The sequence below is a fragment of the Canis lupus genome, chromosome 34, assembly GCF_011100685.1.
Source record: "Canis lupus familiaris isolate Mischka breed German Shepherd chromosome 34, alternate assembly UU_Cfam_GSD_1.0, whole genome shotgun sequence".
Lineage (NCBI taxonomy): Eukaryota > Metazoa > Chordata > Mammalia > Carnivora > Canidae > Canis > Canis lupus.
In genome coordinates, this window is record NC_049255.1 from 17,826,500 (window position 1) to 17,847,684 (window position 21,185).

Sequence of the window (21,185 nt, forward strand, 5' to 3'; positions counted from 1 at the left end):
TGGCTTTATACACTTTCTTGCTTGTGCTTCTCTGAGGCTCAAGATGGGTTTAGGATGGCATCTTACTGTAGGACTGTTAGACTCTTTGTACCTCTTTGCAAGCAGAGCTAACATTACATTCAGTGTTGTTTTCTGCATTTCTTATTTTTATGTGTTCTTTGGTCTTTTAAAGCTTTGAAACTCTGCTTTTTCAAAAAAAAATTTCTTATGTTCTTAAACATTCCCGCCCCTTTTTAGGAAGAAGAAATTACCTGATTCTTTTTCACTCCATGGGTCAGTTATGCGACATTCACTTTTGAAGGGAATTTCTGCCCAGATAGTGTCTGCAGCTGTAAGTATTTTGTTCTCTTCCCCAGCTTTGTAACCTGCAATGGCATAATGAAGTAGGAATGAGCATAAAACAAAGCACAGCACTTCTCTTGGCCCCGAGGCTTAAAAAAAATAGAATCTGGCTTTCATGGGTTTTGTGTGATTGTTTTTGACTCATAAGACATGGCTACACATCTTGACGTAGAAATTAGTGCAGCCATGAAATAAAGGTCTGCTCAGAGTCTCTGGTGTGCCTAAATGAAATATGGCAGCAAGCCTAAAAGGAACACTATCTGCCCTTTCTTTAAATTCCTTTTCAGTTTAGTTGCCATCTTGTGTATTTGGTTGAGTTAGAGTGCTTGTTTTTTTAGTCTTTTCATATGGAGAAATGATTGATCAGAATCTTTTTACAACTGAGTGATTTTCTTGTAATTCACAAAACTCTTTTCATGTCCCTTATTTTATTTACTTTTACAACTTTGAAAGTAAGGAAAGCCATATCCTGTTTTACAAATGAGAAGAGAGGCTCAGAGAGGTAATATATTAACTTGTCTTACATCATTGGGTTAGGAGATAGCAGAACAATTACTCAAAATTGGGGTTTCTGGCTCCAGCTGTAGTGCTGTTTTATTGTGAAACGGAGGTGGTATTGGTGAGTATAGCCAGTGTATAATGGCTGGAACAGAGTATCTCTGGTCTTGAAAATTTTTTGGAGCACTGGGTTGATGCAAAAATATTTAATAGATCACTAAGACAATAGATGCTGATTCTGGTATGGGTTATCAAATTTTCCTTTGACCTCAAAGCATATAATATTTTGTGGTCTTTTTCAATTTTAGTTTTCTGAATTTATTGTGTTAATCTTATATATAGTAATAGTGATGATCATGATGACAATGATGACATTTTCATATCCCAGGGACTTTGACTTTTTTAATGTTTTCATGGAGTTTAATTGGTATTTTGCAAACTCAGTTTGGACAAAGTTTTGATTTTTCAGAAGGGTAAGAGATTTATATAGGAGTGGTATCATGACATCATTACTGCATTGCAATTGTCAGATTTCTCAGAGAAAGCTCTTGTTGTAGAAAGCATACCAAACCAAACCAACAAAAAAAGCAAAAAGAAAGAAAGTGTTCTCTGTGGGCAATTGGTATACCCTGACCCAGCTCATATATCATGGAGTCAATTTAAATAGATAGTCAAGCAATGGAGGGAACCTGGGCAATTGTCCTTCCTCTTTTAGGTGGAGAGTAACTCAGATTTGCTAGAATGGGAACCACCTGTTGAGGATTACATTTCCATGACGTTTTCTGAATTTAATCCTTATGTAGGTGATGAAATTCATTCCTTTCAAGATCAAGATGAACCAGAACAGTCATTTGACCCACCTGTGCAGTTTTAAAAATATTTTGAATAATGGAGACTGAACTAAAACTCAGACACTGAACATTGATTAGATAAATCTGTTATTTAAAAGGGTTTCTTCTCCCTCTTGAAGAGGAGGGAAAAATTCTAATAAATCCCAGAGTGTTTGCATTCTATTCTTATTTCATTGCTATGGCTGAGCTCCTTTGGTCTGTTAAAATGAAAACTGCTTTTCCTGTGACAGTGCTCATACTCTGCCTTTCTAATTTTGGATTACCAGCTCAATTTAAATTGTATGCTTTTCTATGATGGTTGGTTTATTAACATACAAAGCTAGTTATATTTTGGGGTATCTCCTGAATAAATGTTCAGTAATGCCTTCAGCCATGTGGATAGTGATGTTCCTAGGGTGGCATGGGGCATGTTCATCACGGCTTTGTAGTGTCCATGCATGGAGAACACTTAGGAGAGATGAAACTTTTGGGGTTGTGAACTTCATTCACAACTCAATGGCAAATGAAAGTACTGTGATAGATGACTATATTTTAAATTACTTAAAATTAATTTTAAAAAGTATTTATTACTTTTATGATCATCTAAGATAGTAGAGACACTTTAGCAGTTTTTTTCTGAAATGTGTCCAATGTGTAAGAATCTCCTGACATGCTGATTAAAGTGCAAATTCCTGGGCACCACCCCAGACATACTGAATTGGCATCTTTAGTAGGGTAGCATGGGGATCTGTATTTTATTTATTTATTTATTTATTTAGTTTTAAAGATTTATTTATTTACTCATGAGGGAGAGAGAGACAGACACATAGAGGGAGAAGCAGACTCCATGCAGGACACCTGATGCAGGACTTGATCCCGGATCCCAGGATCACGCCCTGAGCCAAAGGCAGATGTCTAACCACTGAGCCATCCGGGCGTCCCAGGGATCTGCATTTTAATAGGTATCTCAGATTATTTTAACGTAGCCTGGCTTTTGAGAATCACTGCTCTATGATGTTGCAACACCAGTACTAAGATTCTGTAATCTCTAAAGTGCTTTCCACATCTGTTTGTTTTTGTTTTTGTTTTTTTTTGCTTTTATTTATTTCTATTTTTATTTTTGCTTGTTTGTTTTCTTAGTTTTAAAGTAAGCTGACTTCTGATTTCATTATTCAGGTTCCATTTGAACTATACTTTATGTTCTTCATTGCTCTCTCATTCTTTTTCTCTATCTGGACACAAAGCAATCATTTATCAGATGTTTATTTGCATGCATCTTAATTGTCAAGCATGTTGCATACTTTACACACACATATCCAAACAAGGTTGGGGATATCTTACTATCTAGAACATTGAACATAGCAGCTTTGTGATTGTTCTTCCTTATATTCCCATGCTCTGGAATAAGTTTTTTAATTAGTTCCCAGGAAGCTCTGTAAAGTTGTATAAAACAGATTCTGTCTTCCTAGAGATTCTAACAATTAATTCACCACATTGACAGGGACAGACAGAAATGTAGAAATGATATCAAAGAGGCTGGCCTAGGAACTGAAGCTCTGAGTTTGAGACATAGTTTGACTACTACTTGAATAATCTTGGGCAAGTCAGTTAAGCTCTTTAAAACTTATTTTCTTAATCTGGAAAATCAGAATAATACATGTTTTATCTGTCTCTTGCAGTTTGAGAATCCAATAGTGTAATATATGTATATGAAAGCTTATTGCTGCTACAGTGCTAATTGTTGTAAGCCCTTATTTAAAGCTATAGAAACATCAAATAGGTACCTTTACAATTATATGATACTTTACATTTAATTTGATCCTTAAAACAATTCATTGAGGTAGTTGCTGTTTCCTTTAATAGATGAGGAGACTAATACCCAGAGAGTTAGGTGACTTTCCCGAGGTCATACAGTTACTCTGTGGACTTAATTTTTTATTTTCTTGTGCTTGAGGACCGACTGAATACACCCTGCTTGGGTTTTATTGAGGGATTATTGTATAATCTGCTTGATAGGAAGCTTAGAGGAAAAATATCTTTACCATGTTTCCCTTTTTAAAAATCTTTATGTACTGCTATCGTAACAGAGTTTATTCACATTATTGAAAGTGGGACTTCTTCCCTCTTTTCCTTTGTGTTTTCATTTATAATTAGTACCTTTCCTAAAGCATTTGTTAGTAAAATAAAATGACCCACTCTTATGCTCTTTATATTTTGTTGTTATGTGCAACTTTTGTGGTTTCTCTTAGTTGGGGGCAAAAATGAAGGTTCCACCTCTTGTCTGAATTGATTTGGATCAAAGTATATGCAAAGAGAGGGGCTTATATCATTTTCTGTTTAAAAATGAGAATATCATTTCAAATGCTCTTTTAATTTCACTTAGGACAAAGTGGATGCTGGCTTGCCTACAGCAATTGTAAGTATACTTTAATCCTTTAAAGGTAAGCTTTCTCTTTGATTGGATTTTCTTAGATATATTCTTCTAATGTTCAAAGTTATTGCATAAATTATTATGATAATAAATTCATAAGTCATTTACTGCCAGTAATCAGGTTTAAAAATTTTCCATATTGAATGTTCTCTTTCTTTCTGGTGTGTTGTTATTCTTCAGGCTTTTGTTTGAGAAGCATATAATGGAATAATGATTAGCCTTTTCCAGGTTTATTTATATGTGCCCAAGTAAATTTGCTCCTTCTGTGATTTGGCCTCCCTTTGGTTATAAGGGAGTGGAAAACAGCATTTGGTGAAATCACTTTGTGGTAAATAGTACATTTAATAGTTCTGAACTCCCTTGCCAAGCCTGCCAAATAGTAAATCTGTGGCGCGATTATAGAGAACTGGGGGATATTTGAAAGCACACTAGTGCCCTCTTTTCTTGAATACTTCCAGCTGCCTTCTGTAGCTTTCTTATTAGTTAGTCAATTGGTGAGGAAGTGGGCTGAATTTTGAATATTTCTGGTGCCTTTTGGCTCCTGTGAATAAACTGAAGGCTTTCTCACCCCTTACCCACACCTCATAGCTGGCTCTTGGTTGGGTAGCATAAGTGCCTTTTACTTTGTCTGGATCCCTGAAAAAAAAATTTTTTTTAAATTGCTTTAGAGGAAGCTAAGTGGTGTGTTTTTGCCTATAATGTTGAACATATGATATTTTGATATTGTTACCCTTGGAGTAAATTTAGAGGGATTCCCAGAAATAAAATGTCCTGAGTTTCATTTCCCGTCTTACCTCCTAGTTGAAATTCTCCTTATTTATAATAGTTGGTATGTCATCTGGTGCCTAGAGGAGAGAAGACTAACAAATTCAACTCGGATTGTTTCAAGATTCTTGACATACTATCTCAAAATGTAATCTTCCCTTTTGTTCTCAGGCAGTGTCCAGTCTGATAGCTGTGGGTACATCTCATGGATTGGCTTTAATATTTGGTAAATTTTAAGTACTTTCCTTACTGTAGATATTAAGTATCCTTTTGACCTTTATATCTTTTAATAGTTGAATTGTAAACTTAATTTTCTTGTGAAAAAAAAAAAAAACAGAAAAATCTAGTTCTACTGTTAAAATTACTTGACCCAAGCTTATTTTGTAGCTCATTACAAGTTTATTTTCTTCTTTATGAATGTATAAGTTATATCTTTTAAATTTTGACTCTACAGACCTAGACAGAGAGAATATAAAGTTGAAAGGGACCTTGGGTTGTTCTCTTGTCTGCCTCAGTTTGTGGTAGTGGTGATTTTTTATTCTAAATCCTATCCTAGCAAGTATTCTAAAATATTTTCAGGAAAAGAGATTCACAGGCTTTTTCAGTAATTTTTCTTAGCTCAAACTGCAATAACTTCTTTATCATTTACATTGTAAATCTCTAATCTGAAAAATTTCTCACTTATAATCACATTCTTTTGTTAGTTGAGAACTTAACGTTTATTTATTTATTTATTTATTTATTTATTTATATATATATTTTTTTATTTTTTATTTATTTATGATAGTCACAGAGAGAGAGAGAGAGAGAGGCAGAGACATAGGCAGAGGGAGAAGCAGGCTCCATGCACCGGGAGCCCGACGTGGGATTCGATCCCGGGTCTCCAGGATCGCGCCCTGGGCCAAAGGCAGGCGCCAAACCGCTGCGCCACCCAGGGATCCCACGTTTATTTATATAGTAGAGATAGTCTTCAGTGTTTTCTTTATTCCCTGCATGAGACTAAATAACCCTAGTTTTATTACTCTTTGCTTTGCTTTTGAATTCAGTACTATCAGCAGAACATCTTCTGGGTTTTTAAAATTTTATTTAAAAACTATGAAATAAAATAAAAACTATGAGATAATATTTTTCTATTTTAAAAAAGATTTTATTTATTTATGAGAGACACACAGAGAGAGAGGCAGAGACACAGGCAGAGGGAGAAGCAGGCTCCATGCAGGGAGCCTGTCGTGGGACTTGATCCTGGGTCTCCAGGATCAGGCCCTGGGCTGAAGGCAGCACTAAATCGCTGAGCCACCTGGGCTGCCCTTTTCTATCATTTTTAATGTTCTCTTCTGCATCTTCAGTCTTCTGCATCTCTCTTAAATGGGATTCCCAGTAACACTTGTATTTTAGTAAGGAATCTACAGGATATTGTATAATGATTACCTGGGAATACTTTAATAACAGTACTACAATTTGATCTGTGTTAGCCTTGCATCATTATTTATCATATGAGTGGTTGTTTTCCCCTGTGTTTGAATGGTTTGAATTCCTATTTATAAATATCCTAAAAATCCTAATTATCATGTGATTTTAACACCTATTCTTTTCAGAGGTGATTGATTTAAGTAATAGAGTTTTGTTTGAAGGTGGAATGAAGGAACACAAAAATAATTCTCTTCAGAGAACTTTAGAATTGATTCTTTGAATAATAATTTTTTCCTTATTTCCTAATTGATATGTGTTCATAGTAGGAAGTTTAGATGAACAATGGGTTGAAGATACAAAATAACAAACTCTACCACTCAGGAATAATCCCTAACATTTCTGTATGGCCCTCTAATCTTTTTTTGTACATGTGTGTATGCACACACCCATGGAATCATGGGTGGAATCATGTTAATTTGTAATCTGCTTTTTCATCATAATCAACATCTTTGCATGCAGTTATATATTCATCTATAACATCCTTTTTCATGGCTACATAGTATTCCTTTAAATGAATTCATCATAATTTACTTAACCATTTCCTATACTAAGACATTTAGGTTGTTTCTAAACAAACAGTATAGCAATGAACATCTTTTGTAAATGCATTTTTGTGCACATGATTACTTCCATAGAACAAATTCTTAAAGGTGGAATTGCTTAAAGTCCAGGTATGAACATTTTATTTACATGTTTTTCCAGGTTTCATAACCTAATTAATTTAGGAATATTTTAAACACTTATTGACATAACTTAATTGCTTTTAGAAAGTTTTACCAGCCTGCTCTCCTATCAGGTGTAAGAATAATTCTTTTTTTTTTTTTTTTTTTTTTAAGATTTTATTTATTTGAGAGAGCAAGCATGAGCAGGGGAAGAGGCAGAGGGAGAGAGAAAGGGAAAAGCAGACTCTCTGCCAATCAGGGAGCCTGATACAGGGCTTGATCCCAGGCCTCTGGGATCGTGACCTGAGCCAAAGGCAGACGCTTAACCGACTGAGCACCCAGGTGCCCCAAGAATGCTTATTTTCCTATGCAGGCATAATTGGTGTTAGAGTGAAAGGATTTAGGGAAAGGATCCTAAAAGGACTTATAGTTTAGTCTTCTTATTTTATATATGAAGTGGTTGAGAACCAGAGAGATTAAGAGAGACAGAGCCAAGTTCAGAATCAAGAAACACTGAATCCTAGATCAGTGCATTTTCACCATTCTCAATAATTCTCTCCTGAGAGAAAAGGAGGCAGATTCCAAGATGGATGAAGAATAGAAGAACTAAGATGAGCCAGAGTCAAGTATAATGTATATGTTTATCTGTCAGCAGAATGCATGTTGATTTTGTTGTTGTTGTTCCCAGTTGCCAGTGTTCACTTTTCCTCAGCTCCATCCTCTTTAACATCCCTTCCTTACCACAAGGTTATAGGGATACATGTCTGTTTATAATCAAACCCACTGCCACAAATTAAATGAATTATTTAAAATAAAACCAATTGAGGGCAGCCCCAGTGGCTCAGTGGTTTAATGCCGCCTTCAGCCCAGGGCCTGATCCTGGAGACCCGGGATCGAGTCCCATGTCAGGCTCCCTGCATGGAGCCTGCTTCTCCCTCTGCCTGTGTCTCTGCCTCTCTCTCTCTCTCTCTCCCTCTGTGTTTCTCATGAATAAAAAAATAAGCAAGCAAACAAACAAACAAAAAACAATTGAGAAGAGTACATTGTCTTGCTACTGTCTTCTTAATTTCCTTGGGCCTGCTTCTTAATTTTTTTAGATATCAACTGTTTTGTTGTAGATATGATTAAATGGTAACCTTTCTCTACAATCTCATGGAAAAGGAAATATGCCAAAGTGAACATTTTGAGAAAAAAAATAATAATATCCTGGTTATGCTTTGAGTTTTTAATCATGCAATTAGTAACTTTTACTCAATATTTTTGTGGAAATCTGGTTATTTGGACAGTGAGTTTTAACAAATGGATTAAAATTTGCTTGAATGGCAGTAATAAATAGCAGAGTAATGATACTGTGAAGTGTCTAGAAGTCTGGGTTAAATCTGATCTCATTTAAATATCTTTGTTGATCATAGGAAAAGAGTAGCAGGAAGAGTTATACTTGTTTTAAGTGACATTAGATTCTTTATTGGAATAGGGGCCTGGGTCATTCAAATAGTGATCAATGTAAACTTCTTAAAGGTGATGTATGTTGCCTCTTTTAATGGACTATAGGTATGTGATATTTATTATATATCTTGGTTCTTTCCTATATACAGGATCTCAAAAATTCAAATAGTTGTAAAGATGCGTCTCTATTCCAACGCCCTTAGTTTCCTATTTTTGGAGGTTGCTAGTATACTTTAATAGATTATCTTTTTGAAGCTGTTGTATTTCTATCAAACTTCCTGGACTTGGATTTACTTACTGTGCTATGATTTGGATATTACGCATTTTCTCTTTCTCATAATCAATACCTGAATGTAATCATAAATTTGTTAATCACATTTAGTATCATTCCCAGAGATAACTAAAGGTTGTCACTTAGACTTTTGAAATTTTACCTGTCTTTTCTCTGAACTTTTGAACTGATTTCTTGCTTTTCTCTTTCTTTTGATCTTTCTCCATGGATTCAAAGGAAAAGGTATAGTAATTTTGGTTTGCATGAGTGACTGCTTTTCTTTTGACCTTTTTAGTGTTGAAAGAGAAACTGTCAGTTACAGTTGATGCCTTCTTATGAAATGCTTACTGAAAAAAAACCAGCTAATTGAAACTGGTTAAAGCAGGGAATTATTAAAAATTATGTCTATGCATACTTTCAGTGTTTTATTTTGACTGAAAATATACAAATATTCATTTTCTCCTTAATACTATGATACAGTGCCAAGCCTTTTCTTTGAGTTTGTTATCTGCCAGTTGGAGGTCAGAAGCTCTTTTCTTTTGTAATAAACTGCATCAACAATGAGTTACATAAAATTTGCACTTTTAATTAAAAGAAAAAGAGGTAGTAGAAGCCTAGGCACCTATGAATCAATTGAGGTGTACAAAATTGTAGATTTTTACAAAACAACTCTTCAATCTTTGACAGTTATCTTGTCCACATCTTATTTCATGACAGGTTTTCAAGAAACACCTTTATCAGCTTTTTCATTAACATTCATTTAGTTTTCATGGAAACAATAGTTCTTTCTTTTTCACTCTGTTTTATCAGTTTACCTATTGGTTAAGTTTTTAAAGTCCAGTAACATTATGGTGGCATGAGCAGGTTTCGAAATGAACACAGGCAGCTAACTAATTATAAGATAATAGCCAGTTAGCAATGGGAATTCACTGTGTCCTGGGCTTCTGTCAGTGAGGGGATGAGGATTTAATTCTTTGTGTCTGTTAGGTGGAGGTCAGGTAAAGTGCTTCTACTGTTTTTATGATCATTAATGAAATTTTTTTTCTAATACCTCTTCTTTTGGTCTCTCAGAATATTTTTTTTCAAAGAATATTTTAATATTTACAAAGAGTAAGAAAAGAGTAGTATTGAAAAATGATGAATGCTGGCAATAAGAGAGCTCTATATACACGATTAAATTTGATTTCTTCTAGGATCTAGTTATTTCCTTCTTTGAAGCTCTTTGGGAACTTGTTAAAACAAATTAAAGATGAAGAAATAGAGGATTGGGTCAATTTTGGTATATGGAAAGAGCAGAAATTCTCTTGAAGTATGTTCAGATTTAGATTTTATGGCTATTACAGACTTTATACATTACTTGTGGCTTTTCTTTGCTATTTAGCACATTACTCTTAAGCCCAGAATATGCTGAGGAGATCTGCCCTAAGCAAAGTATACTTTGAAAGATAGACTAATAAAAGAAATAGGTATAATTCATTGCAGTGTTTGTGATAACTAGGCTTCAAGTTGTCTTAATTGGTAAGCTATTTATTATCATTAATAATAATTCCTTGCATTTGTAACATTTGATAGTTTTCACATTTTTCATAGGCATTTTCTTATTTAAGTTCTGTGCCAACTCTGTGAAGTTTATAGGAAAAACGATAGTCTCATTTCATATTTCTTGCCTAGAGTTATTTGCTTTATAAGGACCCACTCCAATTTTTTTAAAAACTAAGTTGACAATGCCAACCAAATGTGATTTTGTGTGGACTCTGTAAATGAAATTAGATGTACTGCTAATTTAATGGTTTCTCCCAGCAATAGATAAAAGCAGACTTCGAGAGTGGGGAAAAATGGAATTTTTCCTTAAAAATTAAGGCAACCAAGAGCCCCCTTGGAGGAGTGCAATATGGAAAGTTCTGATGTTTAACCTCTCTTGCTTCTGTCTAGGTCCTCCTGTTCTTTCTATATAACTTTAGAATTCAAGTGTTTGGAAGAGGTTTTGTGTTTGTTTATACCAAATACCTTTTTCCAGAAGTGTCCAGAATAATCTGGGATACAGAATGTTTAGTTACTCCAGCAGAAGAAACCTCTCCCATAAGATTCTGGTTTCTTCTTTATACAGAAATTCTGCCTTTTATGAGTTTAGTCTAAATTGTATGATAGATAGCAGTATGTTAATAAGAATTGATAAATAACTTTGTGGAGCTAAAACCAGAGTATATTTTATACACTGTCCGTCATCTCACGACCATGCTTAACCGTATAAAGAGACATTATAAAGATAATGGATATATTGTAAAAATCAAGAGAAAAACTTGAGAATGTTTTCATTAACACAGTCTTGTGGGATGTAAGTTTCATATATATTTCAGGAATGACTGAGCTTGATAATTTGGTCCCCTGTTGCAGCTAGTTTTTAGTATATAGGACCCATAGGAAAGCAGAGTCCTATTTGGATTTTTAATCCTGAAGTTTTTCTTCCTTTCTTTTCTTTATTTCTTCCCTTGATGGTACCCTTTATTTTATCATATTCCCTCATTTTCCTATTCTTATCCTCCTTGAGTTATAAAAATACTTAAAATAGTCTACAGTGTGAACTTTGTTAAATCTGAAAGCAGTAGTGAGTGTCTTTAAGTATTGGTGGATCAGAACTGTGTACAGTCTGTATCTCAAAGCACAGATTACAAAAGATCCTAGTTGGATGCTATTCAGACACTACTCTGTGCTTGGAAGGCAGGCAGCCCAGACTCATGGGGCTCTTTGTAAGGCTGATATGGAATTTCTGTCTGTGGCCTCTTACTTTCATTCCATCTGTTGCCTCTACACATGACCTAAAGTAGTGGTGTGTTTGTGTGTGTGTATAGTGTGTATTTTACATATATACATATATACATATATATATATTGCTGTTGCCTAATGATACTATCTTGACAGTTTGCAAATTAAGATATAAGGCATCCCTGACAAGATAAGGATCATGGAAAACACTATTTTAGGCAGGCAATTTCAGTAAAGCAACATAAAATGAGGTGTTGTATTCAAAGTTGGGAAAATAGAAAAAAGGAAATATTAATAATTTGGATTAAATTGAGAGAGGAAGGAAAAGTATGTAAGGAAGGAAAAAGTGGGGGAAAAAAATCCGTAATTGTAATCATTCTAGATGTGAACAAAGATGATGGCATTTTAAATACATTTGGCCTTGTATATTTATGAATTTTATTCCTTTTTGAATATTCATCTTAAAGGCTAAAAGATAAAATGATTTCAGAAAATATTGAGTATTTTCTGCGTGCCAGATCCAGTGCATCCATTAATTGTGTCAGAACTCCTTTGGGACGTGGGGATCGTTATTTGAGCCAGTTTATGAACACAGAAAAATGTTCTTACAGTATTCACTTTGGATGGGCAAAAGGTCTATATAGTATTATTCGCTATATCTGAGAATGAATGTCTTTAGGTTCTTTCTAATAACTAGATTTACCCTTATAGAAGGAAGATTTGCAAATGTGGAAGCTATTCAGATGATTGTCAGATGCCTCCTGAGTGTAGGGCACCAGGCTAGGTATTCTGGGAATGTTAGTTCACTTATAATTTTAGCCCTTAGAAAGGACATAGTCTAGTAGTGGAAGTAAGATATACTTGCCTCCAAAGAATAGCATGTAAGTAGTTAAAGGAGGCATAAACAATTGCTGGGTGAGTTCAGAGAACTCCAGATTGTGCAAATAATGCAAGTTTTTTTCCTCCCCAAGCAATTACATTTTGTAGGCATGCCTTATACTTGAATTTTTTATCTCATCGTTTTCAAGTGGGTATAGTAATGAACTCTACACAAAATAAGCATTGCCTAGGAGAAGCCTTGGAAGAGTTTCTTTTAATTATTAAATAATACATTTTATTTTATTTTATTTATTTATTTATTTTTTTAAATAATATATTTTAATAAATATTTGCCTCCTGGAGAAAATCAGAACTGATTAAGGCAAGATCGTTACCGTTAAATAACAATCTAGTAGAGATTTGAATTATTTGCTTTTAGCATATCAAATGTTGATGCTTGGAAATAATTTTCTTAAGTAGTTTAAATATTCTGTAATTTTGTTTGCACTGTTAATTTGCCTAGGAGACCTTTTCTTTGTGGATAATATAAATGTAAATTCAGCCAAATTCTGAATTAATAAATTTTGATTTTTGAAATTGTAAAGCTACTTTAAAAGATGGCATTCCCTGTAACTTTACATCCTGAAAAAGCAAGAAATACAATTTTAGAATGAGACAGGCGAAAGATAGTTGGTTTGTTCAAAGAGATAAAGATTACTTCTGGATTTTTTTTTTTTTTTTTGGTTAGGTTCTATCTGCTTACTTGTAGATCTTGGGTTTTTTTTCTTCATTCTTACTATCTAATTCAATGCCCAGCATCTAGTACATGCTCAATAAATACATTAAAATGAATGTAACTTCATCATTTGATTCTTTTGATTGTTGCTACCTCCCAAGTCTTTGAAAAGCTGATAGTATATACATATTTTTTCATTCCTTTCATTTCTTTTACCTGATTTTGCAAATTGCTTTCTTTAGATCAGAATCAAGCTTTGCGACTCTGTCTGGGTAGCACTAGTGTTGGAGGTCAGTATGGAGCCATCTCTGCCCTCAGTATCAACAATGACTGCTCAAGACTTCTCTGTGGCTTTGCAAAAGGACAGGTAAATGTGAACTTTATTTTATTCATACAACAATGTTAAAATCAATTTAAAAGAAACTAGTATCTCTATACCTCACACCTGTCAGAATGGTTAAAATCAACAACAGGGAACAATAGATGTTGACAAGGACGCAGAGAAAGGGGAACCCTCTTACGTGTTGGTGGGAATGCAAACTTGTTCAGCTACTCTGGAAAACAGTATGGAGGGTCCTCAAAAAGTTAAAAATAGAACAATGCTACCATCCAGCAATGTAATACTAGGTATTTACCCAAAGGATACAAAACTCAGATTTCAAGGGGTATATGCACCCCAATGTTTATAGCAGCACTATGAACAATAGCCAAACTGTGGGAAGAGCCCAAATGTCTATTGACTGATGAATGGATAAAGAATGCTGGATTATAGGGGCCCCTGGGTGGCTCAGCAATTTAGTGCCTGCTAATCGGCGTGATCCTGGACTCCTGGGATTGAGTCCCACATCGGGCTTCCTGCATAGAGCCTGCTTCTCCCTCTGCCTGTGTCTCTGCCTCTCTCTCTGTGTCTCTCATGAATAAATAAATACAATCTTTAAAAATAAATGAAATTTAGAGGAAAAAAAGTTAAGTGTGATAACCCTGGAGCTAGGAGAAAAGCGTGGGTAGGACAGATGATGGCACTAAGTTACATACAAAGCAATTGTTATGCAAAAATGCAGATACGGTGATTATGGTCCGTTGGTTGATATTTGGGAATTCATTGCATTGAATTCCGTACATGAGTGTCTGGATGTGAAAATACACTTGCGTTACATTTACCCAGTTTGGTCAAATAAAAAAGCAAACAAACCAGTATTTCTAGATCAGTATGTCAGGGACCAAAAATTTTAAAGTGACATGTCTGTAGAGCTGACCTGATGTTACTCGGTCTGACTTTTGTTCAGCTTTTATTAATTGTTATCAACTGAGCCAAAGTCTGTGATTTTCAATATCTTAATTTGTGTGTCTATATAAGTAAGTAGCTTTTACAAACCAACTAGGCTGTTATGTCAAAATTTACTTCCTTATAGTAGCATAGATAATTATTGCTGCTTTTTAAATACACTATATTCTGCTTTCTATATTCTCATTACTGTGTTTCTGGATAACTCTTAGAATTGCTTTTTACTTCTGAAACTGGCAATAAGTTTTGGCTTTTCTCATCTTTTGACTTACACATCACTAGTTTGTTTGGCAGTGAGCCTCTCCTATAATTTTTACCAGTGCTAAAGAGATTGACTCATTGAAGAAATTTTTTACTTCTCAGTATAAGAACAAAGTTTAAAATCTGAAGGAAAAAGTAGGTTGGCAGGATGAAGGGATGATGAAGATGGAATAAAGGCCCTGTGCTTTAATGGATCTGCAACCTTCATTTACATTTCAACTTCATAGTTCTTTGCCTGCAATGTTTATGGAGTAGGGATGGATTATTTCAGCCACAAGCAGGATACCTAAGTCCAAAAAAGAGCAATAAATTGGATTTTGAAGCATTTAGTTGTCTTATAGATCACGATGTGGGATTTGGCCAGTGGAAAACTTCTAAGATCAATAACAGATGCTCATCCTCCAGGAACAGCTATACTGCATATTAAGGTAATATCTTTGTTTTCTTTTTCTGTTAATTTTTATTTTTATGTTCATGTATGCACTTTTAAGCATATATCTTTATAAAAAGAATCCTGGAAAATGAAGTTTTCTTTGACTATCCCAATAGGATGCTCTCCTAGGCTAGAATTGGAGCTGGGCTAGTCTGGAAACATTCAGCTGCATGCTGGATTGACCTCTAATAGATAGAGCAGCAGAAAGAGTAAACTGATGTGATCCTAGACCAGAGGTTGGCAGCAGACAGGCAGTACCCTGCTGAAAACTCATGTGGAGATTTAAAAAGGTGGTTTTACCTTTCCTTTAGTCCACCAATGTTGCTTTGTCACACTTTGTTGGGAGTTACCTGGGGTTCAAGGCACCAGCTGTGAAAGAACCAAGGTTTGCATTATGTTTAGAAACAGATCTGTTGGTTTATTTTCCTTCAGGCCTCTAAGGGACAAGCATTAAGATTTGAGTCTTGGCTTTCTCCCTATAGGTCTGAAAAAAATAAACCAACTTAAGTAACAGATTTCATTTATAAATACAATGTGAACTTTGGTTTTTGTATGCTGTCAAGCCCATGTTCAGAAGCATAAAAGGTAAAGGACTGTAACTAGGGAAGTCTAAAATCAGATCTTCTAGATTTTAATCATGTACACATTTGGTTGCTTAGCTGTGCAGACCTCTCTTATTCCATACATATGCTTTTTAAAGTCTGTAAGCATCTGGAGTTTGTGTCTGCATCTAGGTTAGTTATATAAAATCTTTTTGTGACAAAGCAGCATTGAAGCATTTAGTAACAGTGAAAACAACCAAGACAAGTAAAAGTAGAATTTCCCCTTTTTTGAACAATATGGCAGTTTTCTTGACCTCTTTTCCTATGGCATGTTATAGTTGTTTGTGTTTATGTCTCATCTCTTTTAATAAATGAAAGTTTTTGAAACCAGAATCTGTTTCTCATTTATTTTTATACTATGCATGGTAGCTGTTGATGGTGTTTGTAAAAGGACAATTCATTTACAGAAAAAAAGCAAAATCCTTGAGAGAAATGGAACAGAAGAGATAAAGGCAGAGAGGCAAGAGAAGAATGCAGCTGAGGTTAAAAGCATAGAAGTGGTAGCCATTGTGTTGCTTGAGATTGGTGATAAAGGTGGTGCATGCAGATGCTGTGACATTGGAGTAAGAGGTAGCAAGTGATATATATGATTGAATTCTTCCAGTCTTGGATTGACAATGGCCACTTGCTCTTTAGTACCCTTACTCACTGTTCTCCAGACTTAACCCTATATCCTAGCAATGGGCTTACATCCTTAATGCATATATGTATATTTATTTAAAAAATACTGTAAATGTAGTACTGTATTCATATTTAAATACATTACAAAACAGGTAAGTAGAAAATTGATAAATAAAAATGCAAGTTCAGTTGATTTTCCTACATTCCAGATGTATACTTCCCACTCTGGCAATTGCTCAGCGAGACCTTGAGAGCAAAGTTGTGGGTTTTCTTTGTTATGCCTGTGTGTGGGGAGAACAGTTTTACAGTAGTTTCCTGTACCTTGACTGTCCCTAAGAGAACAAAGACATGCCATTTAGGATGGCTCACCAGCCTTTGGGGTTAGGGGAGATTGGTCACTCTAAGTGACTCAGGTTACTCAGTTTTATATCCTACAGCATTCACATTTACCATACCCCATAAGTCCTTAGGACTATTTGTCATTGTGAACATTATTTGTTATTTTGAGTTTTCCAGGTAGGTAATAATAACTGAAGTATACTCTGTCAAAGAAGATCAGGAGGCAGTACATATTTGGAATAGTTCCATAGAAAGTTAAACTATTTTAAATATAGTGGATGAATTCTTCTGTTATTCAGAAAACATACTCAAGTTTATTTTCTAAAGGTAGCAAATATCTTTTACTATGTCTTTGTTCTTGAAAACTAGGCAACTGCAGATGTATCTAGTATACCCTATTCAGTTTAATAGCAGCTTAGAAAAAGTTAATGTTAGGAACCCAAGTGGAGAACTTTAGGGCTTTTATGAGTCACAGTTTGTATTTTTCTTTTATCCTGATGAAAGATGGGTTTGCTTTTTTAAAGCCTCAGTTTTTGAAGATAGCCATTTTTATTCTGAATACGGATAAGTTTGTATATTTAGAATGATGAACTAAATCTAGGTGATTTCAAATGCTACTAAATGTGTTTGTTTTTAGATTTTTAAAGTGTTATACTTTTTTCCCTTTTTAATACTTGACTGGTTGTTGAAAAATATATAAGAAAGTAAATTTCTTCTCTGTTTAGTTTACAGATGATCCAACTCTTGCAATTTGCAATGACAGCGGAGGCTCTGTTTTTGAATTGACATTTAAGTAAGAGACTAAAGCACATTTGTTGACAAATGAAATGAAAAGACTAGTTCTGGTTTAATGACTTGAAGTTGAACATGAAGAGGTCCGGAAAACCCATGTGATTAAAAATAGGTTATGGATGTATATTATCATGACTTGGGGAGCCTTATAGAACATTTGGAGGTCCAGGCCTGGCCACCCAGAATTCTCTCAGTAGGCCTGAGTTGGGATTCTGAACTCCTGCTCCCCAGGAAATTCACATGAGCTGTCAGGCTTGTTAACCATAATTCTGGAGTATGTCACTAATTTTGGTTTAGACCCAGTTAATTATAACCATAACAGACAGATGTAGAAAGGTTTTTATTGCCTTGGAATTGCCCTATTTCTCCTTAAGAGTAAAGACTGTCTAGATACATGGGAGAGTATTTATAAAGCAGTTATTTAAAAAGTGAAATGTAAAATTCATATTGTGTTTCCATAAGTTTTCAAAGTAAGGACCATGTTTCTTATGTTTCTCTCACTTTTTCACAAAGCTAAGCCTAAAGTAATTGCTTACAAAGTATTATTTACTTATTCTGCTACTGTTTACCTAACATCTCCTATGCTTAGGCATTGTTCTAGACACCAGACTTGGAGCTGTGAACCAGACAAAGTTGCTACTCTAATAGAACTTACATTCTAGTTGGGGTAGGGGTAGGAACATGACAATAAATGAGTACATAAGTGAAATAACTTCAGATAGTTGTGAATACTGTGGAAAAAGTAAGACCGGTCAGCTTGCTGGAATGAACTTGTGGATAATTCAGGAAGGTAACATTTGAGCAAAGACCCAAATGATAATCTGGTCAACAAATGCAAAAATCTAGAAGTGTTCCAGGCAGAGGGATGTTCAAGCACAAGAGTTTTGAAGCGGGCACAAGTTTGGCTTGGTAGTGAAAGGGAAAGAAGGTAGTCGTGGCTGGAGAATGATTTTGTCAGTAGTAGGATGGGAAAAGAGTGAAGGCAGGAGCCAGATCATATAGGACCTTTGAAAACATGATAAAGATTTTGGATTTTATTTATGTACAGTGGCAAACCATTGAAGTGTTTTTAGGAGAAGAGTGATAAATCTAACCTGGATGTTACAAAAAGCCTGCTGATGTCCTATGGAGTTGGATTGTTGGAGGCAAGAAGAGGAGTTAGGAAGCTATTGCAGTAGTCCATTCTAGTGATGGTAGTACCTTGAATCATCAATAAATCAATTCTGAATTTTTTGGTTACCTTTGCAGGAGAGTGATGGGAGTGAGAACATGTGAATCTAGATGTCTGTTCAGTGGTTCCAAGGGTGAAGTTTGCTGTATTGAGCCTCTCCATTCAAAGCCTGAGTTAAAAGATCATCCCATCACACAGTTTTCCTTATTGGCCATGGCGTCCTTAACAAAGGTTGGTATATTTAGAAGGTGAAACTCATAACTTTTAGAGGTTCTGAATACCAAAAATTTGAAAATTATAGGGTGAACATTAAAAATATGTTTTTCTCATAGATACTGGTCATTGGATTGAAACCATCTTTGAAAGTGTGGATGACTTTTCCCTATGGACGGGTAAGTAAACCTCTCCTTCTTATTGGCAAAAAGACCATGTCAGGAGTAGGGAGATGACTTGAAAGTGGTGAATTTTGTGAGATTGTCAGAAAACGAGGTAAAACGGAAGTCAGGGCTCCAAAGATCATTGTCTGGACTTACCTTGATATAACCAAAGCAGTATAAACTGGTGACTAGAGCAGTACAGATCACAAGATCTGTCCTTTTTTACCTTGTTTTAAAGTCTCTTATAAACAGCTGCTGCTTTGGTACTGAACTACTGATAGAGGACACCCCACCATAAGATCTAGCATAAATTGCTACTACCTAGGCTTTCTTTTGGCTTCTGCCTTTAGTATTTTACTTTGGAGGATGATTCTTCCCAAAATCTATGATGCATACCACAGTTTGCCTTTCCTTTCCTGGTTGGTTGTTTTCAGAGAGCTGTGATCTTCTAGTGTAATTGTGAGGAGAGGTATCGATGGGATGAGATGGAGAATGATGGTACAGAGCCAAGACTAGTTGAGAATATAGCCTCTATGCTGAGGGAGACCACTCTGCTGTTTGTTGGTACTACATTATCTCTGGGCCTCGTGTGGGGGGTGGGGGGACAGATTTGCCATTTCAGGTGGTATAGCTAGCTTAGATTGTCATTAGTGTTTCTTAGGTTAGCTTCATTGGCTGAGGTTTATCAGGGTGGTATATAGGTTTGCATCTTTTTGTATGTCTTTACTGGTATTTTTTTTTTTCCAGTATTAACATTTCCAAATAGAGAAGTAGAAAGAATTGTACATTGAACATCTATGTGTATATCTAAACTATATAATTCTATCATTAATAGTTTACTATAATTTTTTTATTATGTCTGTCTCTCCATCCATCAAATTATGTTATTTTAAATGTATTTCCAAGTAAATTGGAGAAGTCAGTACTCATTTGACTAAATATTCAGCATGCTTTATGTTTAGAGTTCAATATTTGTTTCTCCTTTGGTGTGAAATTTACTTACAGTGAAGTGCACCCTTCTTGGCATACATTTGCTAAACTTTAACAAATGTATATACTTTTATAGCCCAAGCCTCTCTCAAGATGTAGAACATCAGCATCAACCCAGAAAGTTCCCTCATGACATTTTCCAGTCAATGCCTGCTTCACTGGGATTTTAATGAGAAATTGGGAGATGTTTTATCAAGGAATACTAGTCAGATACTGTGTTAACTAGTTTTCTCTTTTTCTTGCTGTTAACTGTGATGCTTTTTTTTTTTTAAAAAGTTTTGGTCTTTTCCTCCTTAGATGGATCCTTCCAGTGTTCCATTGCTGGCCTGGCACTTTGTGGCAGTGCATAATTATGTGAATCCCATGCTTGCCTTCTGCAGAGGAGATGTTGTTCATTTTCTGTTGGTAAGTCCTGACAGGATGCTATATGTCTGTTATAAAGTCCTTTATCATAATACCATAATAGTTTTTTGATATTCACCAGTGATTTAATATTGTGTCAAATATGTTATCATAATTCTTTGGAAAGAGAGTGGTAACTTAATTTTAATTTAAGGTTTTATTAACATGGAAGACAATAATCACTTTAGCTTCATGCCCCTCTATGGTGTATTTCTTCATTCCATCTCTTTGACTAACAAATAATTAATGGTTTATGTGTATATATAAATATAAGAATGTATATATGTCTATTAATGGCTTACCTATTACATATAGTGTATTTATTAGACAATAGGTTTCACTGAGCACACACTGTGCTCTCTACACTGAAGGACACAGAAACAGTTGAAGAAAGTATAAGATAAATTTCTTCTTTCACTTCAAATACTGTTTGAGAGACAAAGCCAGTATATTCATTACCATTAGGGAGAACACTATGCTTAAGGATTCAACTATTCAACTTTTAAAAGTTGATAAAAATTCAGAGTATGGAAAGATTTGTATGGACTGGATAGGCCATGGAAAACTCTGTGAAGGATATATGGCAAATACTGCAGGAGGGGTGGATATGCATATTGAGGGAAATGAAATGAAGTTACAGGGGTAAGAATGTGCAGTGCATAATCTCTTCTTGGGTTTCCTAACTCAGTAAAGCAAGGACACCACTGTCCACGTAGTTTCTCCAGCTAGAAACCTAGGTGTTTCCTTTCAGTTATCTTTCTCCCTCATTTCTGCTTCTTCACTGCATCCTGTTGACCCTGTCTCCAACATCTGGATTTACTCCCTTTTTGTCACCCCCCCATTGCTGCTCACTAGCCTAACCACTGATATTTCTTCTAC

At 35.1% G+C, this 21,185-nt stretch overlaps 1 protein-coding gene across 6 annotated transcripts in view; it reads left to right on the forward strand.

The window, feature by feature from the left end:
* Nucleotides 1-21,185, forward strand: part of VPS8 (VPS8 subunit of CORVET complex) — a 257,836-nt gene that overhangs the window by 24,242 nt on the left and 212,409 nt on the right. For 5 of the 6 annotated variants that reach the window (XM_038583601.1, XM_038583602.1, XM_038583606.1 and 2 more), the window contains 10 exons: nucleotides 238-331; nucleotides 4,054-4,086; nucleotides 5,038-5,092; nucleotides 8,953-8,958; nucleotides 13,276-13,400; nucleotides 14,921-15,007; nucleotides 17,300-17,367; nucleotides 18,615-18,768; nucleotides 18,870-18,929; nucleotides 20,202-20,309. In XM_038583601.1, the coding sequence (XP_038439529.1) occupies nucleotides 238-331; nucleotides 4,054-4,086; nucleotides 5,038-5,092; nucleotides 8,953-8,958; nucleotides 13,276-13,400; nucleotides 14,921-15,007; nucleotides 17,300-17,367; nucleotides 18,615-18,768; nucleotides 18,870-18,929; nucleotides 20,202-20,309 (790 nt within the window). The remainder of the gene's footprint in view (nucleotides 1-237; nucleotides 332-4,053; nucleotides 4,087-5,037; nucleotides 5,093-8,952; nucleotides 8,959-13,275; nucleotides 13,401-14,920; nucleotides 15,008-17,299; nucleotides 17,368-18,614; nucleotides 18,769-18,869; nucleotides 18,930-20,201; nucleotides 20,310-21,185) is intronic. The other variant, XM_038583603.1, reaches the window with a different exon arrangement.